At 41.3% G+C, this 19,822-nt stretch overlaps 1 protein-coding gene across 18 annotated transcripts in view; it reads left to right on the forward strand.

Moving 5' to 3' along the window:
- The window catches only part of SLMAP (sarcolemma associated protein), a 163,475-nt gene that overhangs the window by 137,071 nt on the left and 6,582 nt on the right, over nt 1-19,822 (forward strand). For 11 of the 18 annotated variants that reach the window (XM_049776160.1, XM_049776159.1, XM_049776164.1 and 8 more), the window contains 5 exons: nt 3,554-3,676; nt 5,204-5,278; nt 10,993-11,313; nt 12,270-12,387; nt 15,604-15,775. In XM_049776160.1, the coding sequence (XP_049632117.1) occupies nt 3,554-3,676; nt 5,204-5,278; nt 10,993-11,313; nt 12,270-12,387; nt 15,604-15,775 (809 nt within the window). The remainder of the gene's footprint in view (nt 1-3,553; nt 3,677-5,203; nt 5,279-10,992; nt 11,314-12,269; nt 12,388-15,603; nt 15,776-19,822) is intronic. The other 7 variants (XM_049776170.1, XM_049776168.1, XM_049776174.1 and 4 more) reach the window with 1 other exon arrangement.

Below are 19,822 nucleotides of genomic sequence, written 5' to 3' on the forward strand. Positions count from 1 at the left end.
GTTTAAAACACTAAGATAAGGTTTTTTCAAAGTAGAAACAAACGATTTTAAGTGTTGGTGCTTCAAACAAAAAATATTTAAGTTGTAAAAGGGTCAGTTAAGGTTGCGAAAGGAAAAGTGCTGAGTGATGCAGCTGTGAGCTTCTCTGTACATTTTCATCTCCTGTTTCCTGATTGCTTATGGTCGCTTTTAACTAAATTTTGTTTTTGTTTTTTTTGTTTTTTTTGTTTGTTTTTGGGCCACACCCGGCGTTGCTCAGGGGTTACTCCTGGCTGTCTGCTCAGAAATAGCTCCTGGCAGGCACGGGGGACCATATGGGACACCGGGATTCGAACCAACCACCTTTGGTCCTGGATCGGCTGCTTGCAAGGCAAACATCGCTGTGCTATCTCTCCGGGCCCTCAACTAAAATTTTTTAAAGATGAAAATAGTTGCTTAAAATAACTTCCCATTTGATTTGCTGTTATATGGTAGTAATACTTCTTTTATTTTATTTTTTGTTTGTTTGTTTGTTTTTGGGCCACACCCGGCAGTGCTCAGGGGTCACTCCTGGCTGTCTGCTCAGAAATAGCTCCTGGCAGGCACGGGGGACCATATGGGACACCGGGATTCGAACCAACCACCTTTGGTCCTGGATCGGCTGCTTGCAAGGCAAACGCCGCTGTGCTATCTCTCCGGGCCCTACTTCTTTTATTTGTCTCACTTCTAAGTGATTATATTCATTCATGTTTACGTGTTTAGATTGAAAATAGTAAGGAACAAATTAGTATTTATAAGAGTTTTTGAAATAAAGTGCTGTGGCTTGATTCAAGCACATGTTCTCCCTGAGCACATTTATGTCTTGGCTAGCTTGCTTTTTCACTCTGGAAAATCCTTGTTCTCTCTCAACCATCCCTCTCTCTCTTTCCTCAGAAAGTAACTTTCCCTAAAAGCCATCTTGCTTCACAAAACAACTATGGTGCCGTGGAGTGGCTTCTAAGCCTGTGATGGTCAGCGTTCAATTCTTTTACAGACTGCACACAGAAAAATGACGTGATTTTAGCCTTGAATCAAATATTTGTTAGTGGTGGTAAATGTCAGTCAGCTCTCTAGAATCAGAAAATTGTCCCTGTAATGTGCCATTGCTTCTGACTGACATATTGAAGAATCAGAGTCCAGATCTCCTGCTTTGGCATCATGTAAAGAAGAATTTTTTTACTGTACTGTTCTCCTAGTTATACAATGATGTGATTGAGTTCCAATCAGAGTGCTAAATCCTAGACAACAAAAAAATTGCCCAGATACAATTCTCCAAGAAGATTAATCATAACCCTGATTCATTGTTTTTCTTTACCGACACTTATATGTGTATACATTCTTTAAAATATTGGGGCCAGGCCGGAGGGAGAGCATGGAGGCAGGGCATTTGCCTTGCATGCAGACGGTTGGTGGTTTGAATCCCAACATCCCATAGGGTCCCCCCGAGCCTGCCAGGAGCGATTTCTGAGTGGAGAGCTAGGAGGAACCCCTGAGCGCTGCTAAGTGTGACTCAAAAAACAAAAAAAATAAAAATAAAAATAAAATATTGGAGCCAGAGAGATAGCACAGCGGTAGGGTGTTTGCCATGTGTGCAGCTGACCTGGGAGGGACCCAGTTCAATTTCCAGCATCCCATACGGTCCCCTAGCCTGCCAGGGATGATTTCTGAGTTCAGAGCCAGAAGTAACCCTTGAGCACCTCTGGATTTGCCCCAAAAACAAATCAATCAATCAAATCAATAAATAAAGTTTAAAAAATTATATTAGGGGAGTGGAAAAAATAAAAAATATTCATTGGCACTTACTAATATGTTGGGTTATTTAGTTAAGTATACATGGTTATGCTTTGTAATTTATATGATTGTTTTCTTGTTTTTGTTTTGTTTTGTTTTGTTTTGTTTTGTTTTGGGATCATACCTGGCTCTACGCTCAGAAATCACTCCTGGCAGGCTCGGATTCGAACCACCGTCCTTCTGCGTGCAAGGCAAAAACCTTCCCTCCGTGCTCTCTCTCCAGCCCTGTATGTTTGTTTTTAACGGGCTTTAAAATGCAGAGCATATTATTATGAGACCACTGTGTTAAGCTCTGTAGCTGTCGAGATAGATGAGCATCACATTCGATTACCCATTCATTTCCCTCATTGAAAATTTCATTCTTTCCTTCTTGAAAACACCTCATCTTTAGTACTGCTTTTCTTTTCTTTTCTTTTCTTTTTTTTTCTTTTCTTTTCTTTTCTTTTCTTTTCTTTTCTTTTCTTTTCTTTTCTTTTCTTTTCTTTTCTTTTCTTTTCTTTTCTTTTTTTTTTTTTTTTTTTGGTTTTTGACTTTTGGGTCACACCCGATGGTGCTCAAGGTTACTCCTGGCTCTGTGCTCAGAAATCGTTCCTGGCAGGCCTGGGGGACCGTATGAGATGCCGGGATTCAAATCACCGTCTATCCTGGATCAGCCACTTGCAAGGCAAACACACTACCGCTGTGCTATCTCTCCGTCCCCTTTAGTTCTGCTTTTTATGTTCCTTATCTAGGATTAGCAAAATTAAGTTAAGCATTAATTTGAAGTATAATTAATAGAAATTGTTTTTCTTTTTCAAGAAATATTAAAGTTACAACCATTGAAAATAACTTCTGAAAGTGAAATAGATGTGTGACGAAAAACCACTGGTTTATTTTGTTTTGTTTTGATTTTTTGGTTTTGGGGCCCGACCCAGCAGCTCTCAGGGCCTACACCTGGCTCTACGCTCAGAAATTGCTCCTGGCAGGCTCCGGGGTTCATATGGGATGCCGGGGTCGAACCACCGTCCTTCTGCATGCAAGGCAAATGCCCGACCTCCATGCTATCTCTAGCCCCAACTGCATTGGTTTTAATGCAAGTTTCTTCCTTTTTTTTCTGTTTTACTTTTGCATTTATTTCAGGTAAAACTAGTAGAAAATTTTGAATACAGTGAAAGATGTGAAACAGCTTGGAGAAGGCACATATTTGTGATATGAAGTCGAAGCCAATTTATTTGAATAAAACAATTTAGATTATTATGTTTCTTAGTAACTCACCCCGTATTTGCTCTATGTGGAGTATTTGGCAAATATCTGATGGCAAAGTGAGCACAGTGAACCTTTCAGTCTAGTTTTTATTTTATATGTCTAACTGGGAAATTATGTTAAAATAATATTTCTTGAAGAAAAGTTTGTTTCTGTTTTTCCATTTCTAATTAAGTTCCTAGTAAAGGTTTTCTGATTTGTTATCAAATTTCAAAATTAATAAAGAACAAAATACGCTTTTCTCACTAAATATTAAGTATATTTTGACTCTACATGAGTGAAATATATAACTATATGTGTTATATTAATACTTATAGTGTTATAACAATGAATTTCTAATATAAAACAATTCTTATTTTGTCAAGGTAAAGATAACTGAAATGCTAAATATAATCCAGTCTGCCACTACATTTTACTTAACTCATTTGTGCTGTTAACTAATCTTGAGTTGTAATTACAATGTGATACTAACTCTTGCTTTTAAAATAAACATTTTTGTCAGATGAATTACAAGGTGGACAGTCAGAAATTGAGGCAAAACAAGACATTCAGCATCTTCGCAAAGAATTAATTGATGCCCAGGAGCTAGCTAGAACAAGTAAACAAAAATGCTTTGAACTTCAAGGTGAGATCAAAATTACATTGGTCTTTTAGGGGAAAAGAAGGTAATATGTAACTGAATGGCTCCACATGTCCACCCAGAAGTGTGGTATCTTGTTTCAGATCCATACTGTTATTGGCTTTTTGATCTTGGACACTCACTTACCTTTGAACTTAGTTCAAATTAATGATTTAGGGAGACTTGTTCTACTTTCTTGATGTTGTTAATACGAGGACCTAAGAAAGACCTATACCTATGAAAGATCTTATTTGTATTTTTAACTACAATACAAGGAAAAAATAATGCATATAAATTTCTAAGTTTTAGTTTTAATGTTACTGGGAGCATTTATATTCTCTTATGATTAGTGTATTTATTAGTAAGTGGAAAGAACCAGACGATCTTCTAGTCCTAGCCACTTGCTAGTGGAGCCCCAGCTGAGTGCTGAAGATGTTTACATTGCCATTTCACTCACAGAAACTACCTTATTATAGCTGCCAGCTAGCACCATAGAAAGTCTTGGAATGAGGAGAAAGTGAATATGAATGGCCAGTGGCGTCCTTTTGCTCCTTCTAATTGCTAGGAGGAAGGTTCACATCCAGTAGGAAACTAGGAACTCCTGGAACCATTTTTACTTTTCTGCTTCTTGATAAAATTGGAATTGGCATTTACTTAGCTTAAACATTTTGGAGAAGCCAGGCTAATTCACTTAATTATAATGAAAAGTATTTAGCAAGCAGCAATTATTTTGTCAGTAGTTACTATGAAGATTTTAGGTCTGTTTTTGTTTTGGGGTGCTTTTTGGGGGGAGGCCACACCTAGCAGTGCTCAGTACTGCTGTAGCATATTACTTGGGGTCATTCCAACTGGTACTCTCATGACCTGGGATTGAACCCAAGACTTCCATTAAGCTATTGCAGCAGCCCCTAGGTTTTATTTTTTTCTTTTGTCAAGTTTTTATTTGGGGGCCATACCCAGTGGTACTTGAAAGCTACTCCCGGCTCTGTGCTCTGGGTTTCTTCCTGGCAGTGCTTTGGGGACTCTGATGCTGGGCTCAAAACCAAGACCTGTTTCCTCCTATATGGAAATAAGCATCGGCCTAATCTTATCATTGTTTTTAAACTGTAAGCTCGGCGTGCTGATCAACATTTACCAAGAAAACTTCTCACATGAAGGATATAGCATATGTTTTCTTGGTGGTACAGAACCTAGAAAACTCTATTATTTAGTGAATATAGTCATCATTTACTATTGTTTTATGTTCCTATAACCTCAGCTATTTAACTGCTAATACTAATGTACTTACTTTTATTTTCCTTGGTAAGCTTTAGGAAATTTTTTTCTGTTGTCTTTGTGTTTGGGCCACACCTAGTGAGGCACAGGGTTACTCCTAGCTCTTCCCTCAGGAACATTGGTAGTGTTGGGGAGACCGTATGGGATGCCCAAGGATTGAATCTGGGTCAGCCGCATGCAAGGCAAGCACCCTGTCTAATCACTTCTGAAAACTTTACATTAACAAAACGAGATTCTATTTCTTTCATTTACTTTTAGCTCTTTTGGAAGAGGAAAGAAAAGCCTATCGAAGTCAAGCTGAGGAGGCTGCTAAACAAATACAGGTTCTTCAAGGTATGAAATACTCCAAGACCACTTGAGACTGTTACTTTTTATGGTGATTCAAAAGAAATGGAAGGTAGAAAGAGTTCCCTCTAACCACTTTTTTTTTTTCTTTTTCTTTTCTTTCTTTTTTTTTTTTTTTTGTGGTTTTTGGGTCACACCCAGCAGTGCTCAGGGGTTATTCCTGGCTCCAGGCTCAGAAACTGTTCCTGGCAGGCACGGGGACCATATGGGACGCCGGGATTTGAACCAACGACCTCCTGCATGAAAGGCAAACGCCTTACCTCCATGCTATCTCTCCGGCCCCCTCTTCCCACTTTTTATAACTTTTGTCCTTCCCTAAAATCTAAAATTGTAACTGGGTTGTTAGTTGATTTTTTTACTTTTTAAGAAAACAGAAGGGAAGATTTCACAGTAGCCACTTGGAGTGGGAATAACTGGGTGAGGATATGGATTTAGTAAGACTGTCACTTACGGGTTATAGATGAATTAAAGAGACAGCCTTTGAATTGTAATGAGATTGAACTGAATTTCTGCATCAGAGCTTGTTGGTAGTATTTCTAATGCTTATCATACTCTTGACTGGCAAAAGAAATTATGTATCTGCCATACAAAACACATTAATGGCCTATACTCTGCTCTTTTTAGTGAATGTTGCTCTTTCTGGTACCATTTTGCTCTATAGGTCATTGCTGAAATGACCAGAAAGACCTCCATATTGTCAGATGTTTTTAAACTGGAGTTCTTGGTCTTGTGAGACTGTAATTGTGAAATACCATGAGAAGTCTTGGTTTCCTACTGCAAAATTCCTTGGGGGATGGAATCACTGGGCTTGGGGAACATGCAGAGCAGTGTTCAGGGGTTATTCAGGAGACTGTGATGAACAAGTGATTGAACTGGGTGGGTTTCACTGCATGCAAAGCAAGTTACTTAATCCCTATATTATTTCTCCAGCCTACCCACTGTGAAGTTCCTAAAGCAATATTTATTTGCCTTAATTGTCAAAAAATCAATGTTATTTAAAAAATTAATTATAGTTTGAGAGGTAGAGAAAAGATAAGGAATATGAAATAATCACAGTAAAGAAGAAATGAGGATTCTTGGTATATAATGCCTGGGATATTATATCCTGGAGAAAAACAATATTTTTGTGGTCTTATTTATGAGCAGGACTTTTAAGCTATTTGGAATTTAAATCTTACCCAGGAATATTTTTCGGTGACCAGAGCATATGCCTCATGTATGAATGCTCTTGGCTTCAATCCCCTATATCAAAGCCATAGAAATAAAATGTCTAATTTTAGTATGGTAAAATCAGAATTGCTAGTTGTTATATATGTTTGTTGTTGCTTTGTTTTCAGTTTGGGGCCACACCCAGCAGTGCTCAGTAAGTTCTGACTCTGTGCACAAGGCCAACACCCTACCCCCTGTGCTATCACTTTTGCCCCAGTTTTTTGTTTTATGTTTTTGTTTTGGGGGAGGCATACCCAGCGGTACTCGGGCAGGAGTTATTCCTCGCTCTATACTCAAAAATTACTCCTCGGGAGGTGGAGTAAAAAAAAAAAAATACTCCTGGCACTCCCCAGGAACCATATGGGATGACAGGGATTGAACCCAGGTAGGCGTCATCTAATGCAAGCACCCAACCCACTGTTGGTCTGGTCTCCTCAGTTGTATTTTCAAGCTGAAAGCTTTTAAACTTAATGTCAGTTTTTTGTTTTTTGTTTTAGTATGGGCGTTTTTTGGAGGTTCTTTTTTTTTGGGGGGGGGGGGTTGTCACACCCAGCAGCACTCAGGAGTTACTCCTGGCTCTATGCTCAGAAATCACTCCTGGCAGGCTCGGTGGACCATATGGGATGCTGGGATTCGAACCACCGTCCTTCTGCATGCAAGGCCTTACCTCCGTGCTCTCTCCCCAGCCCCTAGTTGTTGTATTTTTTGGTCAGTTTTAATGTCAGATTCCATTATTCAAATACTATACAACTTGTATAAGATACTATTCATATAAATCCGGTTTGAAGCTGTATTTCTATTCTGCTGTAGACAGCTTTCTCTGAGGTTTTGTAGCTTGGTTCAGTTTAACTTAAAGCGAAGGTCTTCCCTGGGCATCTCTTGAGTGCCCCCTAGTGCCAGAATTTATATTTTAGGACTTTAACTACAAGTCTGGTCAATTTTGCTTCTGTTTTGTTTTGTTTTTGGGCCACACCCGGTGACGCTCAGGGGTTACTCCTGGCTATGCGCTCAGAAGTCGCTCCAGGCTTGGGGGACCATATGGGATGCCAGGGGATCGAACCACGGTCCGTCCTAGGCTAGCGCAGGCAAGGCAGACACCTTACCTCTAGCGCCACCGCCGGGCCCCCAATTTTGCTTCTGAACGGTATATCTTTTCAGATTTTGAATTTATTCTTTTCAAAATTTATTATTTAAATTAAAGAATAATTCTTTGGGCCGAAAAATAGCAACGAGGCAGGGCGTTTGCCTTGCATGCAAAAGGACGGTGATTCGAGACCTGACATCCCATATGGTCCCCCAAGCCTGGCAGGAGTGAATTCTGAGCATAAAGCCAGGAATAACCCCTGAGCGCTGTCGGGTGTGACACCCCCCACCCCAAAAAAAAGAAAAAAAATAATTCTTTAATTTAACTTAAAAGTCCTGGTATTTCTTTAATATTTGTTTAGAGGCAAACTGTCCTATGATAAGTTTTTATAGCTATTTCATTATTTTTTCTGCCTATATAAGGAAAGTTTTCTACCTATAATTTTCTTGTGTAATAGTAGCCAGACTCGTTTTTTTATGTCTGAAATAATTATGGATCTAATCAAATTAATTCCAGTTCAAATGATGAAGGCACAAGACCATATCTTTTTTTTTAACTTGATTGATTGATTGATTGCTTTGGGGGCTGCACCCTGTGGTGCCCAGGGGTTACTCCTGGCTGTGAACTCAGAATTTGCCCCTGGCAGTCTGGGGGACCATATGGAATGCTGGGAATTGAACCAGATCCCTCTGGTCCCGGGTCAGCCGCATGCAAGGCAAACGGCCTACTGTTGTGCTGTCTCTCCGGCCCCAAGACCAGATCTTTTTTTTTTTTTTTTTTAATTTGAATTATTTTTATTTAGTGTGACTGGCTTGAGCAAAATAGCACAGCAACTCTTAATTGTGAATTCGGGACAATTAAGTCTCTAATTGGGTCCTTTATAAATTTCCTCTAAATGAATGTGTGCATTGTCATATCCTGGCAAGGGCGTGGCAGAAACAGTTATCTATGATTCATCTTATTATTTAACTCCTATGGGTAACAAGGCAATGATTAGGTTGAAAACAAATGACCAGATCTTTTAAAAAAATTTTTTTTTTGTTTTGGGGCCACACCCGGCGATGCTCAGGGGTTACTCCTGGCTGTCTGCTCAGAAATAGCTCCTGGCAGGCACGGGGGACCATATGGGACACCGGGATTTGAACCAGCCACCTTTGGTCCTGGATTGGCTGATTGCAAGGCAAACGCTGGTGTGCTATCTCTCCGGGCCCTAGGAAATATTTTTTGAGCAGCCAGCATGATAGCACAGCAAGTAGGGTGTTTGCCTTGCACGTGGCCAACCTATTTTCAATCGCTAGAGTAAGCCAAGAAGTAGTAAGTCCTGACCGCCACCAGGCATGGCCCCTAAACCATATACTATACAACTTTGGGAATATATGTATACACACACTTTTTTGAGTGGACAGTATTTATTAGTTTAATCAGTTTATTCAGCCAATAATTCCTGATTTGTAATCAAATTGTGGGTAGAGCTTCTAGAGTCTAGTAAAAAGATAAATAATAAGCAAATGAATATATAACTTGATATCCAGTAAAGACAGAGTAAAGGGCTTGCAAATGATAGCAGGATTTTTTTTGGAGGGAGGGGCACACCTGGTTTTGCTCAGGGGTTACTCCTGGTATGCGCTCAGAAATCTCTCCTGGCTTGGGGGGATCATATGGGACGCCGGGGATCGAACCAAGGTCCATGCAAGGCAAACGCCCTACCGCTGTGCTATTGTTCCAGTCCCAGCAGGATATTATTTTAAGTCAGTCGTTAGAAATATGTTTTGTTCAGAGAGATAGCACAGTGGCGTTTCCTTTGCAAGCAGCTGATCCAGGACCAAAGGTGGTTGGTTCGAATCCTGGTGTCCCACATGGTCCTCCGTGCCTGCCAGGAGCTATTTCTGAGCAGACAGCCAGGAGTAACCCCTGAGCAAAGCCCGGTGTGGCCCAAAAACCAAAAAAAAAAAAAAAAAAAACCAAACAAAAACATTTTGTTTTGTTTTGGGGCCATACCTGATGTTTGAGGGATATTCCTGGCTCTGCACTCAGGAATCACTACTGGTGGTGGTCAGGGTATGCTTGGAATCAAACCAGGGTCGACTGCCTACAAGGCAAGCACCCTACCCACTGTACTATCAGTCCTGCCAAGGGGGGGGTCACATTTGGTGGCACTCGGGTTACTCCTGGCTCTATGATCAGAAATCACTCCTGCAGGTTCGGAGTACCATAGGGGATGCCTGGAATTGAACTACATCTGTTTTGGGATGGCCACGTGCAAGGCAAATGCCCTACCACTGTGCTATCTCTTGATTCCCCCAATACAACTTTTTTTTTTTTTTTTTAAATCAACCAGCAAAAATTTTCAGGGGATTTAAATAGCAAATTGAATAAAGAACTTCAAATATGTTTAATAATTCTGACTATTTAATTGGTAAGTCTAAGAAATTGACACTAAGAAAACAAATGTAAGCATTATAATTCTTCATTGTAAAATGGTATTATCTATAGTAATTTTTTTTTAAAGTATCTACCTAAAATGTCTAATTGAAGGGTTTAATCAAGAATTAGATTGTGGGGCCAGCGAGGTGGCACTAGAGGTAAGATGTGTCTGCCTTGCAAGCGCTAGCCAAGGATCAGGACCGCGGTTCTATCCCCCCGCTTCCCATATGGTCCCCCCACGCCAGGGGCAATTTCTGAGCGCTTAGCCAGAAGTAACCCCTGAGCATCAAACGAGTGGACCGAAAAACCAAAAAATAAATAAATAAATAAATAAATAAATAAATAAATAAATAAAAAAGAGTTAGATTGTAATGATTTGATTAAAAGAAATAAAAAACTATATTATGACCCCATTTTTTTATTTTTATATGTATAGAAAAATGAGGATAAGATGTTAGAATTAGTTTTCTCCAAGTAGAGGAAATAAGATCAATTTGGGAGCAAGGCTGTACCCGAGTGGTACTTACTTTACATGTAATGTGTAAGTAAAGCCATAAGTTTGATCCCAAACACACGAAGTGAAAAATTTTCTTCTTCTTTCTCTCTTGTGTATTTTTTTTGTTATTGTTTTTTGTTTTTTTGTTTTTGGGCCACACCCGGCATTGCTCAGGGGTTACTCCTGGCTGTATGCTCAGAAATAGCTCCTGGCAGGCATGGGGGACCATATGGGACACCGGGATTCGAACCAATCATCTTTGGTCCTGGATCAGCTGCTTGCAAGGCAAACACCACTGTGCTATCTCTCCGGGCCCTCTCTTGTGTATTTATATTTTGCCACTTCCTGCTTTAAATATGAACTAAGCAATCCAAAGAACTTGACAGCTTTGAAAGCCTAGGATGTGCAGTAACTACGATTTCATAGGGACTGTTTTTTATTCCTAATTGTTATGGACTAAGAAGATGATACTCAATGTTCTTAATCCAGCCCAACTGCAGAGGTTGCATGTCGATATTGAGAATCTCCGGGAGGAAAAGGACCATGAAGTCGCTGGCACTCGAAATGAACTCCTTAGTGCCCGAGATGAAATCATGCTCCTTCATCAAGCAGCAGAGAAAGCTGCGTCTGAGCGGGAAACCGACATTACTTCTTTGCAAGGAGAGCTCGTGAAGGTCCGGGCTGAACTCGATCGGTGGCGGAAAGCGGCCTCTGAATATGAGAGGGAGATCACAAATCTGCAGAACAGCTTCCAGCTTCGATGTCAGCAGTGTGAGGACCAGCAGAAAGAGGAAGCGACAAGGCTGCAAGGTGAGTAAAATATTTGGTGCCTGAAGTCCTTAACTATTGACAGTGATAACTATGACTTGTACTTTTTTTCCTTGATAGTAAATCACTGTATAAATTTATATTGGGGCATATTATTCTGGACCATAGAATCAACATAAAGCTTTTCTTAAATTTTAATTTTATCTTTAAGTATTGATTTCTGTCATTGGTGGTGGTGTTTTAGGTTTTTCTACAACACCCGGTGACGCTTAGGGGCTACTCCTGGTTATGAGCTCAGAAATTGCTCCTGGCTTGAGGGATGATATGGGACGCCGGGGGATTGAACTGTGATCTGTCTTAAGTTACCCGGTGCAAGGCAAACACACTACCGATTGCACCACCACTCCAGCCCCATCTTTAAGTATTGTTAAAAATTATTGGGAGCCAGAGAGATAGCACAGCGGTAAGGTGTTTGCCTTAGATGCAGAAGGACGGTGGTTCGAATCCCATCATCCCATATGGTCCCCCGAGCCTGCCAGGAGCAATTTCTGAGCATAGAGCCAGGAGTAACCCCTGAGCACCGCTGGGTGTGACCCAAAAACAAATTATTTGTCGGGGGCTGGGGAGTTAGCATGGAGGTAAGGCGTTTGCCTTGCATGCAGAAGGTTGGTGATTCGAGTCCCTGCATCCCATATGGTCCCCCGAGCCTGCCAGGAGCGATTTCTGAATGTAGAACCAGGAAGAAACCCCTGAGCGCTGCCAGGTGTGATCCAAAAACCAAAAAAAAAAAAAAAAAAAAAAAGATTTGTCTTATGAAAGTGAAGTGAAGGAGGGAATATCCCTCAGGTTTCAGGTACTGAGACTTGCCTGAAGTATCAATGAATATGTATATATCGTCTGCCTTTTTTAAGGAGGAAAACATATTCTTTATTTTTCTTTATCCTTGAGATTATTATGCTTCTATTTAATAGATATGTTCTGGGATTATTTTATTTTAGGCGAACTGGAGAAGTTGAGAAAGGAATGGAATGTACTGGAAACAGAGTGCCGTTCTCTAAAAAAAGAAAATGTGTTGTTATCATCAGAACTGCAGCGACAAGAAAAAGAATTGCATAAGTATGCAGAACTTCTTTTAGATTCAAAATCTTTCTCTGTCTTAAATAACCCGCCCTCTACGTTAATTGTACATTTCAAACAGAGGCTTCTTTTTAATTTTTTTTTGTGACCAATGTGAATTACGAGTCTTTCGCCGTCGTACTTATGGTACATAGTGACAGTGAATTAAGGCCATTCCTACCACCAGTGTTGTCCTCCTCCACCCCTGCTCCCCAGCATGTCTTCCAGACCTCCCTCTGCTCCCTGTTCTGCTAGTGTAGCCAGTCCCTTTTGTATGTAACTTGTTGTAGATTAGGTATCTTGATTCTGTTGTTGATGACTTTGGGTTTGGTGGTTAGGTCTGGTCATTTTTTTTATTTCCAATCAATGTTCATGCGACTGTTGGCTCCTGGTACCACCCACCACCCCCCTCCAAATTTATAAGGCAAAACAAGATGATTTAAACTCTGTGGTTCTGTTGGGAAAAAGGAAAAATATAGGCTTCTTTTATACCAGCGATCTCTTCTGTTAATAAGACTTCATCAAAAGATTACTACAATTAAGAATCTGTAGGCTGGAGTGATAGTATAGTGTGGTATATGCCTTGCATGCAACAACGTGGGTTCAATCCCTGGCACCACATATTCTACCTAAAACCTCCCAGGAATGTTCCATGATCACAGAGCCAGGAGTAAGTGCTGAGTACAGCCAGGTATAATCCTCAAAATAAAGCAAAAAAGAGTTTATCTCATTGAAAGATAATTTAGCTTCAGAAGTTATTTGTGTTAATTTTGGGGGTTTTTTTTTTTGTTTGTTTGTTTGTTTGCTTTTTGGTTTTCTTTGGGCCACAACAAGTGACGTCGGGCCCAGAGAGATAGTACAGCGGCGTTTGCCTTGCAAGCAGCCGATCCAGGACCAAAGGTGGTTGGTTCGAATTCCAGTGTCCCATATGGTCCCCCTTGCCTGCCAGGAGCTATTTCTGAGCAGACAGCCAGGAGTAACCCCTGAGCACTGCCGGGTGTGACCCCAAAAAAAAAAACAAAAAACAAAAAAACAAGTGACGTTCAGGGGTTACTCCTGGCTATGTACTCAGAAATCACCTCTGACTTGAGGACCATATGGGACGCCAGGGGATCCAACCGTCGTCCATCCTAAGTTAGTACGTGCAAGGCAAAAGTCCTACCAACTGCGCCACTGCTCCAGCCCCAGTTTCAGAAGTTTTGAAATTCTCCTGTCCAGAATTCAGGGCTGGAATGATAGTACAGTAGGTAGAGTTTTTGCCATGCACATGGCTGATCTGGATTCAGTCACCGGCATCTAATGATCCCCAAGCACTGCTGGGAGTAATTTCTGAGTATAGAGCCAAGAGCAACCCCTGAGTAACACAGGGTGTGACTCCAAAACAAAACAAAAAATTAGAAATTCTCTAAAACCAGTTAAATTTTTCTAATACCCAGTAACTTACATGCAACCTGATGAACGCAACAGACTTTTTTTTGTTTGTTTTGGGGCCACACAGAAAGTGCTCAGGGAATAGTCCTGACAGGGCTCAAGGGACATACCTAGCAAGTGCTGGGAATTGAACCCCAGCTGACAAGGTGCAAGGTAAGAGCCCAATGTACTGTACAATCTCACCAGCCCCTGAATGTAGTAGGTTGTTTTCCCTAGCAAATTAAGTGCTGTCTTATCAACATTTCCTGCATAGTTTGAAATTTAATTCCTCCTATTTCAGTAGTGGCCAGATGAGGTAACTCTCAGTCCCCACAATAGTGGACTCTCAGTACCACACAATTGTAAATCCTTTATTACGTTACCTTAATGCTGATATATATATTTTTGTTTGTTTGTTTGTTTTTTTGGGCCACACCCTTTTGATGCTCAGGGGTTAATTCCTGGCTAAGCGCTCAGAAATTGCCCCTGGCTTGGGGGGACCACATGGGACGCCGGGGGATTGAACCGTGGTCCGTTCCTTGGCTAGCGCTTGCAAGGTAGACACCTTACCTCTAGCGCCACCTCACCAGCCCCTGCGCTGATATTTTTTAATTAAAATTTTTCTTAAATTTTTGAGCTTTCATTATTAAAAGAATGTTTGGGACTAGGAGTAGCAGAGTGATTAGGACACATGATTTGATTCCTGTCACCACATTGTCCCCCATCAACATGAGTTACTGTTCCAGAACTCTGTGAGTACTGCCAAGGTAGCCCAATTTTTGTTTTGTTTTGTTTTGTTTTGTTTTAATAAAAACAAAAACAAGCCTAAGGGCTTCCCTTCCCTTCCCTTCCCTTCCCTTCCCTTCCCTTCCCTTCCCTTCCCTTCCCTTCCCTTCCCTTCCCTTCCCTTCCCTTCCCTTCCCTTCCCTTCCCTTCCCTTCCCTTCCCTTCCCTTCCCTTCCCTTCCCTTCCCTTCCCTTCCCTTCCCTTCCCTTCCCTTCCCTCCCCTCCCCTCCCCTCCCCTCCCCTCCCCTCCCCTCCCCTCCCCTCCCCTCCCCTCCCCTCCCCTCCCCTCCCCTCCCCTCCCCTTCCCCCCCATTTTTTGGTTTTGGGGCCACGCTTAGTCCCCTCCCCTTCCCCCATTTTTTGGTTTTGGGGCCACGCCCAGTGATGCTCAAGGTTTACTCCTGGCTTGACGAACCATATGGTGCTCTGGGAGTCAAACCCAGGTCCGTCCTGCGCTGCAGTTGCGTGCAAGGCAAACACCCTACCACTGTGCTATCGCTCCAGCCCCCGCTTTCTTTTTTTTAATTCTCTCCTTCCTTGAAATTCAGTCCTACTGAAAAAGATTTTTTAAAAATTAGGATTTGGGGCCCGGAGAGATAGCACAGCGGCGTTTGCCTTGCAAGCAGCCGATCCAGGACCAAAGGTGGTTGGTTCATCCCAGTGTCCCATATGGTCCCCCGTGCCTGCCAGGAGCTATTTCTGAGCAGACAGCCAGGAGTAACCCCTGAGCAACGCCGGGTGTGGCCCAAAAACCAAAAAAAAAAAAAAAAAAATTAGGATTTGGTGGCTGGAGTGATAGCTCAGTGGGTAGAGCATCTGCCTTGCACGTGACCACCCTAGATTCTAGATTTGATCTCCAGGATCCCAGATGATCCCTTTAGCCTGCCAGGAACAAATTCTGGGCAGAGAGCAAAGAGTATTTCCTGAGCACTGCTTTGTGTAGCCCAGAAACCAAATTTTAAAAAAGGGATTTTTGCTGCTAATTTCTATATGAATAACTGTTAAAAATTTTTGTTGTAGTTCTCAAAAGCAGAGTCTAGACCTCACCAGTGATCTCAGCATGCTTCAGATGACCAGGAAAGAGCTCGAGAATCAAGTGGGTTCCTTGAAAGAGCAGCATCTTCGGGATTCAGCTGATTTAAAAACCCTACTCAGTAAGGCTGAAAACCAAGCAAAGGATGTCCAGAAAGAGGTAAAGCAAAACGACATTCTGAGCCCAATTATGGTTGGACTTAAAGCCAAAAACAGATCAAATATTCATGTTAGTTAGAAATCAAGGGAAGCAGAACTTACATTATCTGTCACATAGTTGATACTTGGAACAACTCTGGTGATTTCTAATTGTGTATCACAGTCATTCTATACAGAAGTGAGTAGGGTTTGGACTCAAAAATATAAATATGCAAAAGTACATGTATCATTTTTCTGTACCAGTTGTAACCTAGAAGAGAAGCCAGCTCACTCATTCATTGTTTATCGGTCTAAGCCAGTCAACATATTTAACTTAAAATGCTTTTAGAAGCAAACTGGGGCCACACCATAGTGCTGTATAAGCACCTCAGGTGAAACTGTCTGAAATCTTAAAATTTGCTTCATAGTCAGGTAATCAAACATGTTCTAAGCTCTTTAACTTGCCCCATTTCACCACTGTGCATGTATACTTTTCATGTCATTTTGCTTAAAAACTTTTAGTTGGGTCTCTTTTTTCAAAAGTCATCTTTAAAATGATGAGGATTGGGGCTAGAGTAATAAGACAGCATGCAAGGTGTTTACCTTACACGTGGCTGACCAGGGTTTGATCCGGGGATCTCATATGTTCTGGTAAACCCACCAGGAATGATCCTTGAGCACAGAATCAGGACTAAGCCCTGAGCACCACCAGGTGTGGCCCCAAAACACACGTACCCCTCAAGATGTTAAAGATTGACTTAGGAGTTGAAGTCCTACGAGCCACTTTCTCCTCAAGCGTAGTCGACAGTGTGACATTAAGCGCTATGTTGAGTCTTAACTTACCTGATGCTGCTTCATTCATTGCTTCCTAGTCAGTCAGGGGAGAGGTGAAATCAGAAGGCTGATTTCACTTGGTCTGGGTCAAGTTAGGGCCCACCCCAGTTGTCATTTCTTTCAAGTGACAGACTTGTTATAAGTAGAAGGAACCTTAAGACAACGCTTTGTTTTGAATAATGAGTTTACCAAAATTGTTGTTGCAAGATCTGTTTAATCAGTAATTTCTTTGCACTTTCCTTCCCCTTGTAGTCTCCTCAACTTGGACATAATTACTCTTCTTCTGTCTTCGTGTTTGTTTCTGAAGGAAAAAAACTGTAACCTTTTTATCTATGTGTGGACATATTGCATTTGTAATATGTTTGTTTTATCTGTTTGCTGAAGACATGTGTTTTGAGACAAATCTCATTTTATTTGGCTGGAACACAAATTTTGTGCCAAATTAAATGATCCTAGTATTTAAGACTGTATGCACTTTGTGTCCTTCCAGTCCATGTGCCATAATTCTTTCAGAGTTGGGGAAGAATGCCATCTGTGGCTGGAAGATGATGCGATTGTATGTTACTCTGAATGTGTTCGCTATTTTCTTGCATTATTTTGTTCGCCTGTTTTGGGTCTCTGAGCACTCTCTACGAACTGCATTAACTGTTGCCATAAATGGCAGCGGCATGTTGTCACAGCTTCTAAGTTGTTGAAAGCCTTTGGAATGCATTAAATGCAGCACATTTAAAAATATATCTGAACTTGTCGGTATGTTTCTTTCCTATTTTCTTGTTCAGTGTTTTCCATTGTGAAATGATGTCTGGTCATCATACTCCTTTGTAAATACAGAATTGCTTCTCTTTCTGCGTGTCCTGGTGTCAGCATGTTAGATATAGTAGATAAAATTTTCCTTAATCTGTGTGATCTACTGCAAATATTTCCTACCTTTTATCAATGCTTATGTATTTCCTTTCAGCGTTGCTCCTTTGTTCTTTCTCTTATGGACTCATGTTTACTATGCTCTATATCTTACTCTGTATTTTCAACACTGTAACAAGACAAATAATGCAAACCACGCCAGCTCAGTTATTAGTCTCTTTATAAAGAGGAACCCAAGGTGTTGGTAATACTCTATGGTATTTTCCTCTTATTCAGAACTGAACTGGGACCAGAAAGATAGCACAGCAGGTAGGGTGTTTGCCTTGCATGAGGCTGAGCCAGGTTCGATCCTCAGCAACCCATATGGTCCCCTGAGCCTGCCTGGAGTAACCCTGAGCGCCACCAGGTGTGTCCCCAAACCAAAAACCAAAACCAAACAAAAAAGAACGGAGCTCATTTCTTACATCTGAGTTAGAAAAATGGAGTAAAAATAATATCCAGCTGTGGTGTGAAACCAAGGCTACAAGTGACCTTTCGTCCTTCAATTAAATGTTATATATGTGTGTGATAGCTTTTTTTGTTTGTTTGTTTGTTTGTTTTGGTTTTTGGGCCATACCCGGCGGTGCTTAGGGGTTACTCCTGGCTCTATGCTCAGAAATCGCTCCTGGCATGCTCAGGGGACCATACGGGATGCTGGGATTCGAACCACTGACCTTCTGCATGAAAGGCAAACGCCTTACCTCCATGCTATCTCTCCGGCCCCAGTGTGATAGCTTTTAAGTTTTATTTTATTTCTCAATATTAAGAAAACAAGAATAATTAGAGCATCTTTGTATTTGATTTCAAGGTATATGTCTTAATTTGGTAAAAATTAATTTGAGAATCTACAAAACCATTGAGCATACTCTGCAAAGACTTACTTGTAGAGTTTGACTTCCTCAATCCCAGTCCCACCTCCCTCAAATACAGAAGGTAAACAGCAGGATTTCTCAGACTGAACTTCCTTTCGAAATCTTTTTTTGCTTTTTGGCTTTTGGAACAAAGAAATTTATTCAGTGCTTTAGTGCAAAGTGTAGGGTGGATATAAAATGATGAAAAAAGAAAGCAAAAGAAAATTTACTTTCTAGTTATTCTTTAAGAATCAAATCATGGGGCTGGAGAGATAGTACAGGCTCTTGCTTTGCACACAGCCAGGACCAGTTCAATTCCCAGCACCATAGATGGCCCCTAAGCACTGCCAGAGGTGATTTCTGAGCACAGAGCCAGGAATAATCCCTGAATACAGCCAGGTGTGACCTAAATAAAAACAGAGAAAAAATTAAATCCCCAAGATTAATTATGTTGTAATATACAGATACCAGGAACACTGAATTTGCCTTGGCAGTCCACCTGTCTAGGTAACAGGCAGTTCTTTCTTGTTTTACTTCCTTCTCCTTTGTTTTTTTGTTTTTTTTTTTTTTTTTTTTGGTTTTTGGGTTTTGGCCCACACCCGGCAGTGCACAGGGGGTTACTCCTGGCTGTCTTCTCAGAAATAGCTCCTGGCAGGCACTGGGGACCCTATGGGACACCGGAATTCGAACCAACCACCTTTGGTCCTGGATGGGCTGCTTGCAAGGCAAACGCCACTGTGCTATCTCTCCGGGCCCTCCTTCTCCTTTGTTATGTTATCTTCCTGTTGTCTGGTGTCTTCTAAAGCCCCACCCACATTTCTTGTCTGCTTCTTTTATGTTTGGATCCTTCTTTCTTAAAATATCTTTGGAGTACCTCTTAATCACTCCAAGATATTTGCATTATTCAGAAGCACTATTATAAGGGTATCTTTTGGGGGGGGGCATATCTGACAGAGCTCAGGGGTTACTCCTGGCTAGCTCTGTGCTTAGGAATCACTCCTGGTGGGCTGGGAGACAATATGGGATGCTGGGGATTGGACTTGGGCCAGCTGCGTGCAAGGCAAACACCCTCCTCACTCTGGTGCCCATAAGCGTGTCATTTATTGACAATTTTTTTATGCCGTAGGCAGAAAGGAACTTATGACTCAATAGCTATCTTCAGGGGAAAAGAGGATCTTTTCTGCTACCAGCACCATAGTATATATTTTTATGCTCGATCCTTGTCTTCCTTCTAAAACCTTCAGATATTACAGAGGGGAGCAGTAGAACTAGCAGTAGAACATTCCCTACTCTTTGATCGGAAGCCTGGCTTATATGTGAGGTGCAGTGACTTGACATTGTGACCAATTTGGGTTGTCTATCTGTAGGACATTTAAAGTGGGAACAGACCACATTATGCTTTGCATTGGCCTCACCTGTAGTCAAGGTCTAGCAGGTCTATTTGAAAGTCAAATTATAAGCAATGAACTGTTTTCCGGAGTAGA

Source organism: Suncus etruscus, chromosome 7 (genome assembly GCF_024139225.1).
Source record: "Suncus etruscus isolate mSunEtr1 chromosome 7, mSunEtr1.pri.cur, whole genome shotgun sequence".
In the NCBI taxonomy this organism is placed as follows: domain Eukaryota; kingdom Metazoa; phylum Chordata; class Mammalia; order Eulipotyphla; family Soricidae; genus Suncus; species Suncus etruscus.